Source organism: Hetaerina americana, unplaced genomic scaffold (assembly GCF_022747635.1).
Source record: "Hetaerina americana unplaced genomic scaffold, ioHetAmer1.1.p SCAF_12, whole genome shotgun sequence".
Lineage (NCBI taxonomy): Eukaryota > Metazoa > Arthropoda > Insecta > Odonata > Calopterygidae > Hetaerina > Hetaerina americana.
This window is the reverse complement of record NW_027286292.1, coordinates 1,859,437-1,880,159: the sequence shown is the minus strand read 5'-3', so window position 1 is coordinate 1,880,159 and position 20,723 is coordinate 1,859,437. Positions and strand designations below refer to the sequence as shown.

At 36.9% G+C, this 20,723-nt stretch overlaps 1 protein-coding gene across 1 annotated transcript; it reads left to right on the top strand.

The window, feature by feature from the left end:
* Window positions 1-847: 847 nt before the first annotated feature.
* LOC139685785 (protein 5NUC-like) lies at window positions 848-18,827 on the top strand. The gene is made up of 9 exons (XM_071582902.1): window positions 848-1,210; window positions 3,043-3,240; window positions 6,129-6,330; window positions 7,270-7,467; window positions 9,667-9,830; window positions 13,331-13,430; window positions 14,283-14,444; window positions 16,738-16,941; window positions 18,595-18,827. The coding sequence occupies exons 1-9, from the start codon at window positions 848-850 to the stop codon at window positions 18,825-18,827; spliced, it is 1,824 nt and encodes a 607-aa protein (XP_071439003.1).
* The last annotated feature ends 1,896 nt before the right edge of the window (window positions 18,828-20,723 follow it).

Below are 20,723 nucleotides of genomic sequence, written 5' to 3'. Positions count from 1 at the left end.
TCAGGACCATCAAAAGAGGCGGGCAATTTTCGGCGACACGAGCGCCTTTTAATTAGGATATAAATTATAAAAAGCAGAAAAGGTAACTTGAGTAAAACTTCCGAGATTTACGAAATAATTTTATTAATGGATCAAAATTAATATTGGTGAAATGTTGTTTTTGCATATATCTCTTCCGAAAGGAAAATTTTTAAGGACGAGGTCAAACTGAACAATTACGTTCAAGAAAACAAAATCAGACACATCTTATAAGCCTCAGGGGTGATCATAGTCAAGATTTAATAGCTGAACAAACTTTGGCATTGTTTCCGAAAGAAGTATTCCTCTAATTACCATCAATTAAATTCCAATGAATCCCGTTTATTTTTCAAGACTATTATTTTTTTCCTTTCCACCCGAACTATTTTAAATATACTTCCAGCAGTATATCATTAAGTAAGCACATCATCTGATAAGCTTAATTTTGAGGCCACTTAAACCTTCTGCTCCCTCTGAAAATCATTTGCCGTATATTTCGTGGGGCAACTGACGTTTTTACGAGCCCTAAAGCTCTTATACCCTACCGGTGAGATAATAATAGCACATTCCCTTACATAAGGAAAATCGAGACATCCAACTGCGCGTGCGCAGGAGGCGACCTGCAAACTCGACGTGCTTACGGAGCATTAATTCATCTGCCACGAGGCAATTGGAGAGACTTTCATGATTTTAGTGACGGCAGCCGAGAGTGCGGTGGGCACTAGAGCGCAAGGGGGGTGAAGTCGTATTTTTCTTCCTCTCCGCAGTGATCTTCAAGCAAATTGATATACATCGCGGTGATGCTGCTTCGCCTTGCCGTGAGCGAAACATGGAACCGGGAACACTGCGCTGGTTGCTGCTGGCGGTTTTTGCGACCGCTTCCGCGCCAAATGCTCCCTCTTCAGCAAATCCCGAGGGAACTTTCAGACTGTTGGTGCTGCACACGAACGACATGCATGCCCGTCTCGAGCAAACGGATCGATTCGGGGGGAAATGTCGCGCGGCACGCGACAAGGAGTGCTGCGGAGGATTTGCCCGGCTCGTCACCGCCGTGAGGAACATAAGGGAGAACTCGAAGGATAATGTGATCTTCCTCAATGCCGGCGACACGTTCCAGGGGACCGTGTGGTACACCGCACACAAGTGGTCGATCCTCGCCCGCTTCACCGAGTTTCTGAAATTGGACGCCATGGTGAGTCCCCCTCGTAGTCTACTATTTACATTCTGTACCTTTGAGGACCCGTCGATGCATCGTGAACAAGCCACAAGTCTATTTCACCCGAGAAAATGATTTTTATAAAGGCCACAGACGAATGGCTTGAAGGAGTTTTTCAACCGGCGTTGGGTTGTATTCTTAGGGTGTGAGAGGTCTATTATGTCTACAAAGCTTTCGACAGCTGCGTTAAAGAAATAAAGGCCGTTCAGGTAATTAGGCGTCATGGATTCCCCGCGAGCGCTCTCCCAAGTGTTCCCACATCTTCGGCACGCTGAACATGTTGCCCCGGAATTCCCTCTACCACTCGACATTCGTAAGAAAATGGTCACCATCCGACACCGCGGTCCTGAAGACACCCCGTTTTCATCGTTGATGCGGTTGTAACACGGACGTGTAATACAGTCGAGATGCATTTTCATGGACCATGAGGTGTCAAAAACGATACCTCTATGACAGACAGACATCAGACATTTTTGAATGGCCAATGAAACATGCATTAAGGGTACTTTTTGCATATTAATCCTCGATCCACAATGAATTTATAATACGGGCGACTTATGTTTACTCTCGTTTCGAATACAAGTGCAACCTGCAGGTCTCCCCATCCCATAGACTCAGATAATTCACTGATTGGGCGTAACTAGCGCCGGCCGGAAGACTTGTTTCCGTAGCAAGTCAGGGATTCCGACTTCTCTGTGTACCTGTTTGAGATTATAAACCGGTTGCATTCTTATCTCTCCGATGGCTTTGCGCAAGATCCAAGCTTTTTTTCAAATATTATCAAATATTCTTGAAACAGCATGCTGTGTTGCCTTTGTTCTGTACAAGATACTCGGGGTTAATATTTCAGTATACGTTATGCATATTAAATCATTTTACGAAACTTTGATGCTGATTTCCTCAATAAAAATTATCAACCGTTCATTCTATTATAAAGTTTGAGGGGGAGGATATTATATCTAGTATTCTGCAAATATAGGCTTCTGCTAGCTTTTCATTCCAGGCCTCATTTAAAATTCATTTCTGGAAACTTATCATTTCATAAAAATATGTCATTTTGTTGGGAGCAATTTATGGCCTCGGTTATCGAAACAAATAAACCAATGCAAAAAAAACCTGTTTTCCATAAGCAAATTCAATAACGTCGTCATTTAATTGCGATTCCTTCATCAAATATAGAAAAAGGAAATTCATTTAACCTAATGCACAAAATAAATTAGACAGATCGCTCACCATATGTACAATATTTGATAGTTATATATAGTAAAATATGGGTAATGAGGTCTTATAGAAACGCAAAGGTTAAGTTACACATTAACATTTTAGGGAATTAATTTGAGCAAACACATATCTATGAAGTGTTTTGAATGATTTTTGTTCAAAGTATTAGGAACATAAAAAGAGTAATTGCTTTGGACATAGATGCAGGAGAGGGTTTTAGTGAAGAGACCTTGAGTAAGGAGGTAAATAAAATTTGTGAATTATCAGACAACAAATTTATTTGCTTAATGCTTCCTACTATTGTGAAGCCTTCCAATAACTAGAGGAGCAAAGAGTAAAAATTGCATTTAAATAAAATTATATTTGCCAATTGAAAATATTATGATGACATTTAATTTTTATGTACTCATTTTACCAGTTAAAAAAAGTCCTTTTTGAAAAAATTTCCTTGCCTAAAAGTTCATTCTGACATCTTTCACAATGCCCGAGTCCTTTCAAAAGGACAAATATAAGAATATGCATGACAATTTAATACTCTTTTCATTTACTGGCATGTCTATAATATGATTCACACCTTTCTTCAACAGTGTTTAGGTAATCATGAGTTTGATGATGAAGTGAGAGGCCTTGTCCCTTTCCTCCAGAACATAAGCACGCCAGTTGTGGTTGCGAACATGGATGCAAGTGAAGAGCCAACATTAAAGCCATATGTTAAGCCATCAGTGATACTGCATGTTGGTGGTATTCAAATTGGAGTGATTGGCTACCTAACACCAAGCACAAAAGTAAGGACCTAATTTTACCACAAATTAACTCATTCAGTATGTTCCAAACTGGGAGGGAGAATGTCAGTGAAGTAATTAAAGAAATATAACGACAGGAAAAATTGCCAAGTAGCCTAATGAACTCCAATGAAAGTTACTGAATTTTTTCATCATGTTTTGAAAAATAATTTTCAATTGAATTTCTCTCAGGTAGTTTTCAAAGATACATATGGCTATATTTTATTCTCAATGTGATCCAAAAAAGTAATAACAATATTTTATTGATGCCAGGACTTGGTACATCAAGTATAGAATATGCCAGAACAGTATTGTATTATACACTAATGGCATGAAATCAAATCTCTAAGAATTCTTTAACAAATATGAGAAGTTCAAATTAGAGTGTTGAGGTAAATCCATAGCTCTGCTTTAAAAGTGGACAATGGTATGATCTTTTTTTTATAGGTATATGATGTAAGAATTTAGATCCTGCATAACTTGGCATTTGGAGGAGATTTTAGAAGTTATGAGAAACTTTTGTTGTCAGTTTCTTCCATCAGTCATGCTCATCCATATTGAAAACCATGCGAACATCATTTTGTTTTGCATGAGAAAATGAGAAAAAAAATAAAAACACAAGCTTACAGCAAAATTTTAAAACTTTTAAAGTGCAGTTCACAGCCACTTATTTTATTTATACCCCATTGCCCATTTCTGGAACATAAAAAAATGGGGCAAATGGTTACAATGCTGAAATGAAATGGTAAATTACGGTTGGAGTTTTCTTTTGCGCTTATATCAAATTTCCTTCTTGTTTCATTTAAAGATTTAATGTAGACTTTCTTATGAACAGAATAATGAGCTAAAGCTATAGCAGTTTTCCATTTTTGTTTCTCTTGGAAGTTGTTTAAGGATATGCGCTGTTTCCCTGATTTCAGGGCTGATCCAGCTTTTATTCTCGAATTTTCTCTTGACCCTTCTTCATTAATAATACAAGATACAAGGAGGCATATTGAAAACATTAAAAATGTCAGAATTTTGGAACTTGCTGGCACAATTATTGTAAAGGTCAATATTGAAAGGCTAAAAAAGTCATTATGCACATGAATTGAGGAAGGGGACATGAGTCAAAGGAATAGGTGTGTAAGCACATCAACTTGTGAGCACCTACCTAAGCATCATAAAATGTTCAACTGAGCAACATGGCTGAAGCATGCTACCTATAGAAACTGATTTTTTTCATGAAATGGAATGGTCCATGAATAAAAAATAAAGCTATTTATTGTGTGCCAGAAAGAAATCTCATGTTGTGCTAGTGTCTTTCCTTTTCTTGCAAGAGCATCCAAATTTTCTATTCTGCAAATTAATGTGAATTATTGGGAATGTTCGCATGTGAAATAAAACAAAGAAAAATCTGAAAAATAATTGCATGGGAGAATGTATGCAACATCTTGAGCATGTAATTAATGCATTTTTTATATATCATGAGATATTCACAAAACTATTAATGTTTCCTTGCCCAAACTTCAACAAATTCTTAAACAAATGAAATAAGGAAACTTAAAACTCATGGGAGATATTTATAAAATACCAATAAATGATAATAAATTCCAGGTGCATGTGTAAAATGATAACTAAATTTAGTAGTCCTCTTCTTTTTTGATGTTACATAATAGATTTAAATTAATACGAGTGATCCTAATATAAATTTCATAGGTATATGCTTCCTTATTTTTTATCATTCTTCCAAACACAAAATAGTTGTATATACCACTTAAGTTTAAAAAAAAGCCAGTATTTTACTTCTATGGGTTGTTGGGGAAAGCCTAAGACACACAAAATGAAGTGCAAACCACCTCAAATAAAGATCACTTTTCCATTCATTTTTGAGCATGGTTCAATTTGCTTCAGAAGTCATTGGAATGATGGCTGTATAAAATTCAAGCATATTTTTCCAAAAGATCTAACCAAAGTTCCATGGTCTAACCAAAGAATGACTCCTCTATGGCCCTCATAAGCGTAGGTCTTCAATTTGACCAAAAAGCTAAAGATGATGGGCAGACACTCAAGTGTAGAATCATGTAGAAACGGAAGCAATGATTTTTACAACAATTCTGCCAAATGCATTTCACCACTCATTGCTTTTCACCTTTGAAAATCATTTACTTGTGAGAATTGAAATGAAAAATGAAGGAAAGGATAAAAGGGAAGCCCTGTCTAAGGTTATAAGTAGCTTGTCTTTAGGTGCTCCAATTGTGGCAGTTTTATAAAACTATACCATCAAAGTAGCATATCATAGAGCACTTGGTACATTATGGATATGATTACTGAGACCAGCTAGATGCATTTCTAAGATTCATTATGAGGGTAAAAAGAAACTTAACATTTCCACCATAAAGATTTATTATTTCACGTCCATGGTTTTGATGCTACGAATCATCATCAACATGCTGTGCATCACCCGATGATGATGCGCTGCTTCAAAACCATGGTTGTGACATAATAAATCTTTATGGTGGAAATGTTAAGTTTCTTTTTACCCTCGTAATGAAGGAATTCCACAAAGTTAAACCTGAAACTGTTATGTTTATAACTCTTTCACACAAGCTTATGAATAAAAAGTCAGCCTACTGTGGTTGAAGTGTCAATTCTCATTTTTATTGCAGTTAAACAAGATATTTTGCTAGATTAATAAGGTATCATATATTTTTATTTGAGAGAAAAAGAGAGATTATTTTAACCAAATTAACTTTAGCATTGAATAGAAAAAAAAATTTTGATGACTGAAATGGTAAATGCATGTTAACTGATAACTGTTTGATCAGGCAGTGAAATGATTACTTTTTGTGTACAAAATAAAAAATTGAAAGGACATACATAATAAAAGAAACAAATTTAAAATTATGTAGGAAATATCACAGCTTGGGAAAGTTAAGCTATTTCCTGAAGTTGAGAGTGTGGCATTGGAGGCAGCCAAGCTGAAATCTAAAGGAGTGAAGATATTAATTGCACTTGGTCATTCTGGATACAGAACGGATTTGGAAATTGCCCGTCATGTACCCGATGTTGACCTTGTTGTTGGTGGACACACAAATACCTTTCTTTATACAGGTGAGAAGAATGTGTAGATTAAAAATAATTACATTCATGAAATATATTTGACATATCGATGCAACCTGTTCAAGAGGGAACCATACATTAGCTGGGTCTGGATTGGTGAGGGTTTACTCTACTGGTGCTTGATGAGAGCTATTGGAGACCAATGCCAGTAAGAATTGAGTTGAATATGGTAAGCATAGCAAATAGCAACGAGTTCAGATATCATACAGATCTCTATTTTAGGAAACTGAATGATAAGTGACCATTGTATGGAGATAATCATTCGGTATTACAGATATTGTATGGCAGGCAGGTGTATAAATATCACTGGCTACCAGGGATGAATGCTGATTACTGAGTTTATGGTCATCTAATGTATGGTAATTCTCGAAGCTTACTGGCAATAGCAGTTAGTACTAATATACTGAAAGCACTAATAATCTTACCAAATGAATGAAACACAGGAAAAGCTATTTTTATGAATCATACAAGACAACTCCTGGTTGGTACTCTTTGCTTGGCTTAGTTTAGCCGAAGCTTGTATGATATAATTAAAAAAATAAAAATGTAGTTTGCTGCCAACCGCATACACAATTTTTTATTCAGCTTGTGTCTTGAAACCATAGAAAATCTAAAGGCATGGTAATAACCAATGTATATGAATAATACTTAGATGGAACATTTATTCATGTTGCATTTCATATTTATCAAATTTATTATTTTAAAGAAAGGAAACTGTGTGCAGATGACAAATGCCGGTGAATATTTACCATAATCTGCCTAAATTATAAGTGTATTGTAATGTGAGGTTATTCATAAATAATTTACTATTTCATTGAAAATTTGGCTGAATTGGTCTTTTGCCAGGAAGTAAAGGCCTATGTATTAGTTAAGTATATGTTTAAATTTACTTCTGATAATCCAACAAGTTTACAAATGATTATTTTTTAGGGACACCTCCTGACTCTGAAAAACCAGTTGATAAGTATCCTAAGATAGTAGTGCAGCAATCTGGACGAAAAGTTGCTGTTGTCCAAGCATATGCATACACAAAATATTTAGGCTATTTAAGTTTGGCTTTTAATGAAGAAGGAGAACTTGTCCAGTATGGGGGGAACCCCATCCTTTTAAATAATGAAGTTCCTGAAGGTAAGTTACCCATAGAACCCTAATTGAAGGGATTAAAATTCTATTTTATCATAATTTTGATGAATTATAATGTAATTAATTTGACAGGTAAAACTGGAATCAAACAAACATTAAAGAGAGAGTGTTTGAGATGCACAATTCTATCAAAAGAATATTATTGTCAAGCAATGTTTGAACTTGTTGGTGACTGTAAATAGTTTCGATTGAAGTTAAAAATTTAAGCTTTTAGGACACTTTTCCTCAAAGAGTGATTTTATTTTCATGTTTTCACTTACCTGGTAGATCTTTTCAAGTTTAATATCAATGTACAACCTAATGTTTTAAACCTGGTCTAATTAACAATGACAATATCAAAATTCAAATAAAATGGAATTTAATATGAACCAATAGTATGTTTGGGCAATTAGGGAACTTGATATAAATCAATGCCTTAAACTTTTAAGAAAAGGGCCGAAAATTCTCTGGTCAGCTACCAAAAGTTTTTGATTGTTTATAATAATGTTTATCAAAGTATTATACTTTCCTTGAGAAACCTTTGAAAATAATACTAAAGAGTTTTTTCTTCATTTAATGTAACTTTCACTTACAGCATTTTTTTAATGATGGCATGGACCAAAAAGGACTAATAATTGGCCACTGAAAACACTAGTTTTCTGAAGCACTGACTTTGTTTTCTTGTCGCACCCCTGCTCTGTCAGGGGCCTTCAATAGTATACCAGGATGCACACTCAAAGAAACAACAATTTGTTTGCTTTAAAATCCCTACATTATCACTTATTTCACTTTGGTTTACCCATGGCATCATCCGACAGGTGCTGGAAGTGTGATGATACCTGATTAAGCTGATCACGTCTCTTGCCTCATCATCACTCCCCTTAACGTTTGAACACTAACTATCCCCAGGTGGCAGCACCTCTCAGACCAAATGATTCATTCATTCATTATTTAGAGGTTCATTTGTCATTCGAGTCCCCAATATATTTCATAGAATACAGGGTACGTTCCAAAGGTAATGCAATTGAAATTTCTTTGCCGCTCCTATTGGTTGGAGTGGGATCAAACCACTTGAAATAGGTCAAGAAACACTAAGCTATACCACAAACCAGTCTTAGTGCTCTTCAAACTGTGGAAGCGGCAGGACGTCAGTTACTGTGAACCTCTGCACGCCGACCGTGTCATGAAGGACCAACCGATTGGAAATTTCAAGTGAACTTTTGTGACGTATTGAAAATGAACCTGAGTATTTGGACAATGTTATCACTGGTGATGAAACCTGGGTCTCTGAATACGACCCAGAAACAAAACACAAAAACTCTGAGTGGCACACTGACCAGTCCCCCTTGGGCAAGAAGGCAAGAATGAGCAAATCAAAAGTGAAAACTATGCTCATTGTCTTTTTCAACAGTAAAGGTGTGGTCCATGTGGAGTTTGTTCCTCAAGACAAACAGTTAATGCTGCCTTCTATGTGGGGATGTGCTGGAAAGGCTCTGAAAAAGGGTCATCAGGAAGAGAAAAGACATTTCCGCTACCGGGCAACTCCATCACGACAATGTGCCTTGCCACTACGTATTCCACTACTGTGAGTCCACGTGTTCCTGGCCAAACACCTGGTTCAAACGCTGCCCCCCCTATATTCCTGACGTCATCCAGCAGACTTCTTTTTGTTTTCTCGGATTAAAGCAGCCCTGAAAAGAACCCGTTTTTTGTCAACAGACGAAATCCAGTCAGCCGCGACGAAGATCTTGCGAGAGGTTCCCGAAGATGCCTTCCAGGGCATGTAGCAGTCATGGCAGAGTTGCTAGAAAAAAATTTGTAGAGGTCCAAAAATAGTACTTTGAATAATTTTGTACAAATTTGCTCAAAAGATTACTTAATAATTGCATTACTTTTGGAACTCACCGGGATATATGAAACACACCTAGTGTATGAAACATATTTGTTTGGATGTTACATATGACTGGAGAGCCCTCAGTTGAAAGCTGGATGATGATGACTTGGGCCTTAAACTATATTTTTCGCATAGCAAAAGTTTATGTAAGGTCACAAGTGGTACAAGGTAAAGAGTTGGGCTGCTATTCAAGTGTGAACTGTATACATAATTTAGGTCTTGCCTATTTCTCTCCGCCTCACCCATTAAAAGAGCTCTAGGTTTAACACGGCAGCTGATTTTACCTAAACAAATTGTCGACTTTTCCACAGATGAAGAGGTGTTAAAAGAACTAGAACTTTGGTACCCAAGTGTGGCAGCTTTTGCTGGTGGAACAATTGGATCAACTCGTGTTCTCCTAGATGGATCTCAGGCATCATGTCGCAATGTGGAGTGCAATTTAGGAAACCTAATTGCAGATGCTTTAATTTTTTATGTTAGTAACAAGTCATTTAATAATTTAATCAATAGAAATTTTTGTTTTCACATACATTCACTTACAATAAAGTACAGATGGCATTGAAAGTTCTTTCACTAAGTCAATGTTTTTAGCACATGTAACAGATGCAATGATTCTTGTTGCTGCATTTGCAGCTGGTAAACAATTTTCCTATGTAATTTTATTTCAATAATTTGAAGCTACCAACTGAGTACTTGGATAGAATTGGAAGAAAAAGCTGGATAGTATACAAATCAGGATAGTTAATTAGCAGAGAATCCATATATGGTAAGTTTTGAGTGTAAATAAAATATTGTATCATATTACATTGAATAGGTATTCATTTTGTTTATATAATCAACCATTTCTTAGGTATGTAGATAAATGACTCGATGAGGCAGTACAAGATGGACTCACATTATATCTTATTAATCTACTGACAAAAAACTTTGAGTCCTATCATTTAGTCAAGAGTTTCCCAGGATTTTTAAAGGATAATACACAAATATTTGTGCATTCTTTACTTGCTTATAAACACAATTGCATCGTTTAATCTTTCATTGAAAGGATGTGGATTTTAATGCAAAGTGCCTTTCAAAAACTTGGTATGTACAGATAGAAATGTACATGTACAAGATATTCATTAAAAATTGGCAATTATCCACAAAATATTTATTTATAGGCTATTTTGTGGAAAATTGTCAATTTTTAATTAATCATGATATTTTACCATATCACAACTGAAACATCTCTTTTTATGCACAAAGTTTACGCAAAATTCACAGATGTATAAATTTTCAGTGGCTTCACAAACCGCTTTTTCAGAAGGAAGAGTAGGAATAAAGAAAGGGGTGAAAAGAGGAGGTGTAGGCCAGAGCAGAGAAGAAGAATTGAGGTGAAAAATGAGTGGAAGGAATTGGAAGGTCATGGGTAAGAGGAGGAAGAGTGCTGGGAGAGGAAAATTCTAGGAGAGGATGAGTGCTAGAAGGGGAAGAGGGTTTGTTGGGCATGGCCGTGGATGATGGATGTGGCGAGGGGAATGATTCAATGAGATTCCTTTCACACAGGACACATTCATGCTTACAGAAACCAAATATATACCTATGCTTATTCTTCTAATGTTTTTAGTTTAAGAGGTGCAGCTGTGAGGGGTGCGAGAGATGACAGGGTGGTCATGTTGCTGGCAATATTAAACTCTTTGGATATGAAGGGAGGTGTGCTTAGGAACCAGTGGCGAGATGGACAGCAGAGAGGGGTTACATGAGTCTCTCTGATTCTTAACATGGACGCAGTCCATTGACCAATATAAAAAGCAGGGACGATATAACATACAAAGAGGTTAGAAAGTGCCCGGAGGAGTCAATTATTATCAGGAATAGTAAATACATTTATTGCATGTGATGAAAAGAAATGTAAAACACTTTCACTCCTGGTTTTAAAATTGATATAATATGAATATGCCGTTTTTAAGCACACTAAAGGGTTCCTATTACTTTTTTAAACATATTTTAGAACTATACTAGATCTTACTTAGGATAAGGCAATTTTTGATATGATGCAATTTCAATAGTTTTCTCCCCACATATTAATTAATTATATTCAAACAAAGATGGCGGTATATCCTTATTGCCTATTATTTTTGGGTATTCCTTCAAAGCATTTTGCATATTAGTGTTCCATTATGTCCAAACTTAAAAGTGGAAGGAACATCACCTGACCTAAGCTAATGACCACCAGATTTCTCTTGAAAATATTTTTCGGAAAAATACTTTGAAAGAACAGGGTGCGTTCCGAAAGTAACGCATTTATTAATATAAGTAATTTATTGAACTGATTTGCACAAACACTTAAAATTATTCAAAGTACTAGCCTTAGACCCTTACACCCACTTTTTCGAGCGACTCTGCCATGACTGGTACGTGCCCTGGAAGGCATCTTCGGTAACCTCTCGCAAGACCTTCGTCACGGCTGATTGGATCTCTTCTATGGATGAAAAATGGGTTCCTTTCAGGGCTACCTTAATCCGAGGGAACAATAAGAAGTCTGCGGGGGTAAAGTCAGGACTGTAGTAGGGGAGGGGCAGTGTTGACCCTAGGTGTTTGGCCAGAATCTCGCAGACTCTTAGCTCGTTGTCGCGATGGAGTTGCCAGGTAGGGGAGATGTCTTTTCTTGTCCTAATGACCCTTTTACGGACTCTTTCCAGCACATCCACGTAGTAGACAGCATTAACTGTCTATCCTGGAGGAACAAACTACTTATGGACCACTCCTTTAATGTTGAAAAAGAAAATGAGTATTGTTTTCACTTTTGATTTGCTCATTCTTGCCTTTTTGGGCTTGGGGGTCTAATCGGTGTGCTGCTCAGAGCTTTGGCGTTTTGTTTCTGGGTCATATTCAAAGACCCAGGTTTCATCACCAGTGATAACATTGTCCTGATAATCAGGTTCATTTTCAATACGTTGCAAACGTTCACTTGAAATTTCCGCTCGGTTGGTCTTTCAATCGTCTGACAACACCTTGAGCATGAGCTTGGCACACACTTTCCTCACATCTAAATCTTCTGTAACAATGCAAAACACAACAGTGGATGACCAGTTCAGTTCATCGGCAACCATCTTGATACTCAATCAATGGTCCAACAATTGTTGAACACGAGCCACATTATTGTCAGTTTTGCTGGTTGACGGTCGCCTAGAGCATTGTTCGTTGTGAATCTGTTCCCGGTCCTCCTTAAAGGCCTTTAACCACCTCAAAACTACTGAGTAAGAGTATTCCTGAGTCCCCATAAGCCTCAGGAATCATTTTTTTAGTCTCCCCAAGAGATTTTTTCAGTTTAGCACAAAACTTAATCACGTAACTTTGCTCCATTGTCGATTCCAATTTTTTCATGACACGGTTGGCATGCAGAGGTTTACAATAATTAATGCCCTGCCACTTACATAGTTTGAATAGCACTGAGACCAGTTTTATGGCAAAACTTAGCGTTCCCCCAACCAACTCTAAGTAATTTGATCCCACTCCAACCAATAGTAGCGGTGCAGGAAATTTAATTGCATTACTTTTGGAACGCACCATGTGGTTTGGGATATGATTTTGGGGAAAAAAAATCTTTTCTATGCATGTATATATTGCTATTTCAATTCTTTGTTAGAAAAATACTATTTATTATTATTGAGGTGTGGAAATTGAGATCTAGGAAATTGTCCGAGGCCTGAGAGCTGAAAGAGTCTAAATTGTCATTCATCCATGACTATGTACCTGATTCTAAATGGCACTCATGATATATTAAATATTACTTTGAAATATGTGCTCAAGTTAAGTTTAACTTTACTTATATATCAATTAGATTTAAATTTTGGCTGTAAGAATGGATACACCAAAGTATCGAATCATATATTCTTCCAATTGTCTCATATTTGTTTGGCAACATATTGTTACTTCACTAGCAGAAATTAATTTTTAAGCAATTATAATGTATGTTATGCTCTTTTTCCAAAGAATTTTGAAAATTATGCTGGTCAAGGGTGGAGTGATGGTGCAATTTCAATTCAGCATGGGGGAGGAATACGCAGTACCATTTTAGAGACTTTGCCTCAAGGTAAAGGGGTCAGAAATTATTAAACACATTTTATAATTATAATATTGCAAGCATTCCATATTTAATTTACAGTACAATGAATCCTAATAATGCATGAAATGTGAAGAGCAATTAATTACTCTCATTAATTTCCTGGAAATGAAAGATTCTTCCTGGAAAATATGTAAATAAAAATTGTGAAAAGATTTCTATTATGCTAATGCCTATATGGAAAATATTGGGTACTTGAACTGAACACCTCACCATAAAAATTCATTTATAAATTTCCAGACTAGGTAATATCCAAATTGGCCCGCTCAAGCTATTTTTAATGTTGTTGTTACCTTTGACAAATAGTAATGCCTTAGTTATTCCATATGATGTTAGGAAAATTTATCATTAGAGGTAAATATGCAAAGCATGCATCTTGTTTAAAATGTCAACTGATAAAAGCAAACAAGTATTTGGCTAAAGAAAGCAAATTTCATAAGGTATTTTCAATCTTAAAAAAACACAAAAATCAAGAATCGAGGAAAATTAAGATTAACCATCAATCTATTATTTACCAGTATTTTTTTTAGTACTCAACAAAGAATTTACTGTATTGGTCTGATGTGCAGAAAATTCATGCTGACCTTGCAATTCCATAGGAGCAAACCAGAATGTTAAGAAGTGGTTCCATCCACTTTTGATTCAAACATGAAATCTGTGGAGAATGGAGCTTTCAATTATTCCTACAATATGCCTAACTTCTGCTATTGAATGATATTCATTGATGATTTGGCAGGCTAAAATGTGGCATTATTCCCAACTCATTACTTAATGTAAGAGGAGCAAAGGATTAGCTAATACATTAATTTATTTTATTTTCAGGGGCCATAACCATGGAAGACGTGTATACAGTTCTTCCATTTGAAAATACTGTCATCCTAGCCCAACTCCTAGGAAAGCATATCAGAGAGATGCTGGAGTTTAGTGCATCATTCCACGATCCTTATGGATCCAGCTTAGGGGGTGGATTTCTTCAGTTTTCAGGTAATTTCTGCATTTTCGTGTTATATTTTCAAAAAAAAAAAAAAGATAAAAAAGGCAATGAGATTGGATAAGATTGAAATTCTAGAATTAGATGAGATAACATTCAGCAGAGAGAAATTGATTATATCTATCAAATATAATCTAATACCATCTAATATTATATCATCAAAGCTTTTCTAAAATATAGGCCATAACTATAAACACAGTAATCAGCACAGAAATCAACACAGGTCAGTTTGGTAGGTGTCGGTAGAGTTCACCCAGTCCTAAGCCCAACAGCATGTGAAATTTAGACACCAGGGTAGTTCACACATTCCCTTTCCCTGTGCTGGCTATGGCTTCCCAGGAAGATGTGGTACCCAAAAAATCACACAGCTCGGGTGGAGTTGGGGGTGCCCAGAGAGGCTTGCCCGGGAATCAAACATGGGTTTTCCGGTCTGTAGTCCAAAACTCTACCCCTGAACTACTGCAACCCACCTCCTAAAATACAAGGGCACAATAAAATCAGATTATTCAGTGAATACGAACTCAAAAACTCTCTTGAGTCTCAAATACTCACTCTTGAAATGTAATGAAATAATTGACTTTGTAATTCCACACACTTTATTTAAAAACACGACCCAGGTTTCGACGCTGAACGTCATCATCAGGTGGTCCTCATAGAAGCACGTTGGCTATATATACCTTCTGATCATAGGAGGGGGGGGGTTGGTCAGAGAGGGAGGTTGGAGGAGTAAAAGGTTACAATATTGCTGGGAAGAAAAGAGAATTACATCTTTGACTTAGAAGAGTGGTAGGTCTAGGAGTGGGGAGTGGGAGGGATACAAAATTTCGTTGGCAAGATCATCTTTCCAACGGACACATTTCAAAATTTCTAACTGCTCCAAAGCATCAAGCCTTTGACCTTTTTCTTCAAAATGAATGATTTTTGTCACAAAGTAAATAAAGTGTGTGGAATTACAAAGTCAATTATTTCATTACATTTCAATATGTTATGCAAATTCCACAAAGTTACGCCCGAGACAACAAACTCACTCTTGAATTTTTCTTTATAATTTCAAATTCATTAAACCTTTATCTTTAACATTCTGAAATATAAGATGTGCATTTTTTGAGGAAAATAAAAAATGGAGTCATAGTCTGCATGCTAGACACTCATCACTGGGTTGTCTATCTTTTCTTCTACCTACCCGGCATGGGTCACCAACCATCTTTGTCTCTGCCAGCACAGCTCTTGGGATCATCAGAATGCATAAGCCCTTCCATCACGGGCAAGCCGTAATCTTCGGAAGGGCAAGTGATATTATATTTTGAATAGATTCTAATTTTTTCTTAACTTGGATAGGCAGGATATATGGACAGATAGATTTATGGATGCATGAATAGATGGATTTTCAATCTATGATGGAATCAGCCATCAGTCGGCAGAAGACCCAAATGTTAGCACTATGATTGTGGGTTCGAATTCAGCCTTGCATTGATGCTGAAGTTTTCTACAATATTCTCTCTATGCTATTTATCAATGAAATATAACTTTAGTCATTGGTGAAAATAAAAATGGAAGAATGTTACGACTTAGGTTGGCCTGCTAGCCTAATCTCAAGTTAGCAGTTTAGATTCATCAATAGTTCCACTGCATCTGAAAGTAAACTTGTTTTAAGAATCACGCCAAAAAGCAAAACAAGAAACAAATATTTACGTTCATGATCACTATATCTCTTCAGAGTACATGGCAGAAGGTAGGGTTGCTTGGTGATATGCATCAAGCATGCAAACTGAAAATCAATCTGTTTTCATTTTTGACAAAAACATGTATCTGTGATAATATTTAATTATTTTACTTAACAAGGAGTTGATGCATCATTGGAATTGTTAGAGAAAAATTCAAGATCGATTCATTGAGAAATTGCATTTAAAACAACTTACTATTATTTAAACCATTGAAATACAATTTGATGAAAATGTTTTTGTTATATATATACAATGCTTTTATATGTCAAAAATATTTTTAATTAATTTTACAATGCATAATAATGGAGTTAGATTGGATAATTTTGGGCTATGCAGAAAAAAATTGGCAATATTTTCAACTGCTTATGAAGTGTACAAAGTTGTTTATTCACAAAACTATTTCATAGCTGCAAGATTGTTCGTTGAATTGGCGTCGAATGACCCATTTTTAGGAATTGGGAGTTTTAAAATAACTCATTTGTCCTATTTCAACCTTTAATACCTTAGCTCCAATAATATAAATATGATTAATCGATACTCTTTTGTATTTTTTTAATTTCAGGGCTATATGTACGTTATAACATGAGCGAGCCCATCGGAAATCGTACAATGGAGGTTAAAGTGCGCTGTTCAACCTGCAGGACTCCGTTACTCAATGATCTCAACGATACTGAAGCATACTTTGTCTTGATGCCAATTTTTTTGAGCGAAGGAGGTGATGGATACCGCGTTATTCAAAATAATATTATATCCTCCAAAGCTCTCGGTGAGTTATTTGACAATTATGATCCATTATAAAACTTTTTCTCGACTATCCATAAATAAGAGTCAGTAAAATTATTTGCGTCGAAATTACAGCAGCACTTAATATGTATCAACTTCAGCTTAGGGATAACTCTAATTTCCTTGCGTCACGAGTATTCATGATCCGAATATACTTATCCTCTTTAAGTGATAAACAGTTCAAACTGTGTTTCGCGTCTATCAATGCCGCGAAATGAAAAGAGCATTTACATTTGAGGCGATTTTATTCATTGAACCAATGATAAGCTTTTTACTCTGCACATTTAAGAAAGCAGGGAGGATGTATATTACCGAAGAATTAAAATAAAAATGAAACTATCGCCATTTGGATTTTAAGCTCGGGAATCTTTGGGCTTTCGTATTCTCAATTCCACTCCTTGTGAGAGGAGTCCTGGTCGCTATGACATTCGACGGAATCTCCGAGAGGGGAGTATCCAGACATCATCTGACGCTTCCCTTGATATCCAAGCAGTTCACGAAAGAGGCCTGTCCTTTATGTGCAGTGTCAAACGGTGGCACGAGAGAGGGGTCGCGCCCTTATCAATGTCCCGACGAATCATCGAAACGCCGCGGAGGAATCACATTCCCCAAGCGAATGAAACATATTCCGTACTGTCTTGCTCCTCATTTGGGAGCCGTCTGGGCCGCCCCGTTTTCGGTGCATTCTTTGACACACTCTTCGTGGAATGCCAGACTAGTCCATTAGTGGATACGGAAATATGAATGACTAAAACCTTGTCATAATGAGGCCTAATCCGTTCATGGTGGACAGGTAAGGGAGCTGAAATACCACACGGAAAACTGCATGATTGTGGAATGCGCATGTGCAACTTTGTTGACACGATAGTTATTCTACCCATTAGTTGTTGTCTTATTTCATGGGAGCACATGAAATGTGAACTTAAGAGAGAATCGACACAGTCCAAAAAATTATCTCGGAAATAAAATACAAAAGTATACCTTTTGATATGTGAAATAAATTTCATGGCGCACATTCCGATTGAGTTGAAAAAACATGTATTTTAAATTAAAACAGAAATAAAACGCGAGAAAGAGGATTTTTTCAATAAGTCCAAGATAAATAGATTAAATTTTTTCGCCAGAGAAAAGTTTTTTTTTTCAAAATGAGGGAGATATAATTTTAACTGAAACGGACCATTATTGTTCGACATATATTCAAACCTAAATAGCGTATTATGCATGGTTTTACTGGGTTGGATCATTGTGTCAATGAACTCATGGTTTCCGATGAAAGAATAATAACTGATTGGGATATTGTAAAATATCGTATTGTTTTGACGAGAGGGAAGCATTGAAGTACAATAACTCATATTCGTTCTTACGAGGCAATTATTTTTTCCAATTTTCATCTTTGGATTCCTATTGTTTTACTTTATTCCCAAGCCTATGGCTCCAAATTAGAGGGAAAAGAGAGCATTAGAGGTTCGAGGCAAGAAATTACTGGGGAACTGGGGTTTCTGTGCGACACAAATTCGCATCTTTAAAGATAATTTCAATCATATCAATGTTATGTAATTTCATGCAAAATAAACAATAATAATATATATTTCTACATGTAACTGTGGATTTATACGTTAAAAAATATATCTTTCAGATACAACGGACACACAAATGCTTGCTAATTACCTGCGCAAGAAATCACCGGTGTACAATGGAGTGGAGTGGAGAATTCAAGTGGTTTACTCAGACACGGACCGTGAAAAGCATAAAAATTATCAAAAGGAAATAGGAGATGATAATAATGAGTTGTTCTCAACGTCAACCTGTCTCTCGCCTATGTATTTTGAAATTTTCATGGTGGCATTATTGGTTGTTTCATTAAAATAAATAGATATATTAAAGGAAAAATATATTTCTTTAGTCTACAGATCATACCAGTAAGATGTGAAAAGAAAAGAACCATTTAATTCATGGATTATACCAAATGGGATATTAAAATTCTAGTATTTCGGTCAAATGATTTGGCCATCAGTGAGGTAATTGAGGGCAATTGAATGCAAGTGGCTTTAACTCCGAAGAGTTTTTTTTATTCACGAGTTATAATCGATATTACCTAAGTTAATTTAGAGTTTTGTTTAGACACATGTGCCTTTGGAGGTGACCTCACTTCGATCCATTTTCGATTCATTGGTCCCCGGATGACCGAAATACTGATGTTTGTCTACGTCGTCAGTGACTTGCCCACCTAAACTGAACCAAAACCCTGACAAGTGAAACCATTACTGCTGGCTGAAAGGGGAATGAACTCCCTGGACTTTTCATGTGTAAAAAATATTAGCTGACCGTCCGTCTTTGGCCTACCCAACGGATTCCCGTTTTAATTAGCTGTCTCAAATCAAGGCCATTACTGATTCGTGTTTTCTTAAGCTCGAGAAATCCCAAAATTTTCACTTTTATAATTATTATTTTCTTATCAATAAAAGTCCACATAAAAGTTTCGGCGGAAATGATTGACCGAATTTCTTGTGGAGATTTTGACTAAATGAGTGACATTAAATATAATTAATCAATTGTTCGTTAAGTTTTACAATACGGCTCTCAATTTAAAATTTATTTATCAATTTAAATTGATTGTTTCCCTCAAGTAAACATGTTAAACCATCTTAGAGCGGTGGAATGGGGAAGAACAGGCACTATTAGCAGCATTATTTGATGGCAATTTGTCCAGGCGAGAGCGATATCTTAGGACTGCGTAACGTATAACGTACAGCGTTACAGTATGAGAACTGAACATGTCTCAAATTGCAGCGGATGCAGATGACGCAATACAGGAGTCAAAATCAATGTAATGCCATTATATGAATCACGCACAAAGCTAACAAATTAACATACAACTAAAATTTGCACAATAAATTATGTGAATAAAAGTTAATGGCCACTCTTCATTTAGGAGTCCTCGTGCATACGAGAATCGTGAAGCTTAAGCTCACGTTTTGCAATATATTGCGCTGAATTCAAAGAGAAGATTCAGTGATTTAGGAACGAGGGTGGGTTTATCCTTTCACCAGATGCCGATTCAGTGATGGGAATCTCGGCCCGCGCACGAATTTGAGTCGAACGATGCACGCATTTCTCTGGTGCACGTCCCGGGGGGAGTGTGGGCGGGGCGGGGTTGGGGGGGAGCGAGCCGGGTGGGATGACGGACGGGGAATGGACGAGTGGGGCGGCGGGGGGGGATGTGGGATGAAGGGGGGAATGAAGAAGCACCAGCTCGTCGGGTCGCCGCGGTGCTTCGCGCGCGAGTGCATGGAAGCCGTCGCTGTGGGCAGATATTTGACCAGGTCTCTCGACTGCCGCGGAGCAGAAACGAATGCGTCGCACGCTCCACCGTTTTGATTCTTCACAGTGCGGAAAGTATAACTTTCACTCTCCATATGCATTTTGCGTCAAGTGATACACTTGATGGGACCCGTCTGGCGTTTGCTCGGATTCTGAAACATTCCAAATTTTTGAAGTTACCCGTCTTTGCGCTTGGGCCTGTCCCCCTCGCATTACTTTCGTCCTGAAATCCATCTTACATGGCTCACACACTGACACAAGTGGTCTTTGAGCAGCATGTTTCCAACCATTCTGTCGTATCATCATGTAATACCACCTAATGTCCGATTCCGATATCATATCCTTTGTTAGCACGAAACCCACATTGACCAATTAATATCTCGGAAAGAGCTTTGCCCACACATTCACGCGCCGCCAAAAACTCCACTGCAAAAGATCACTTGA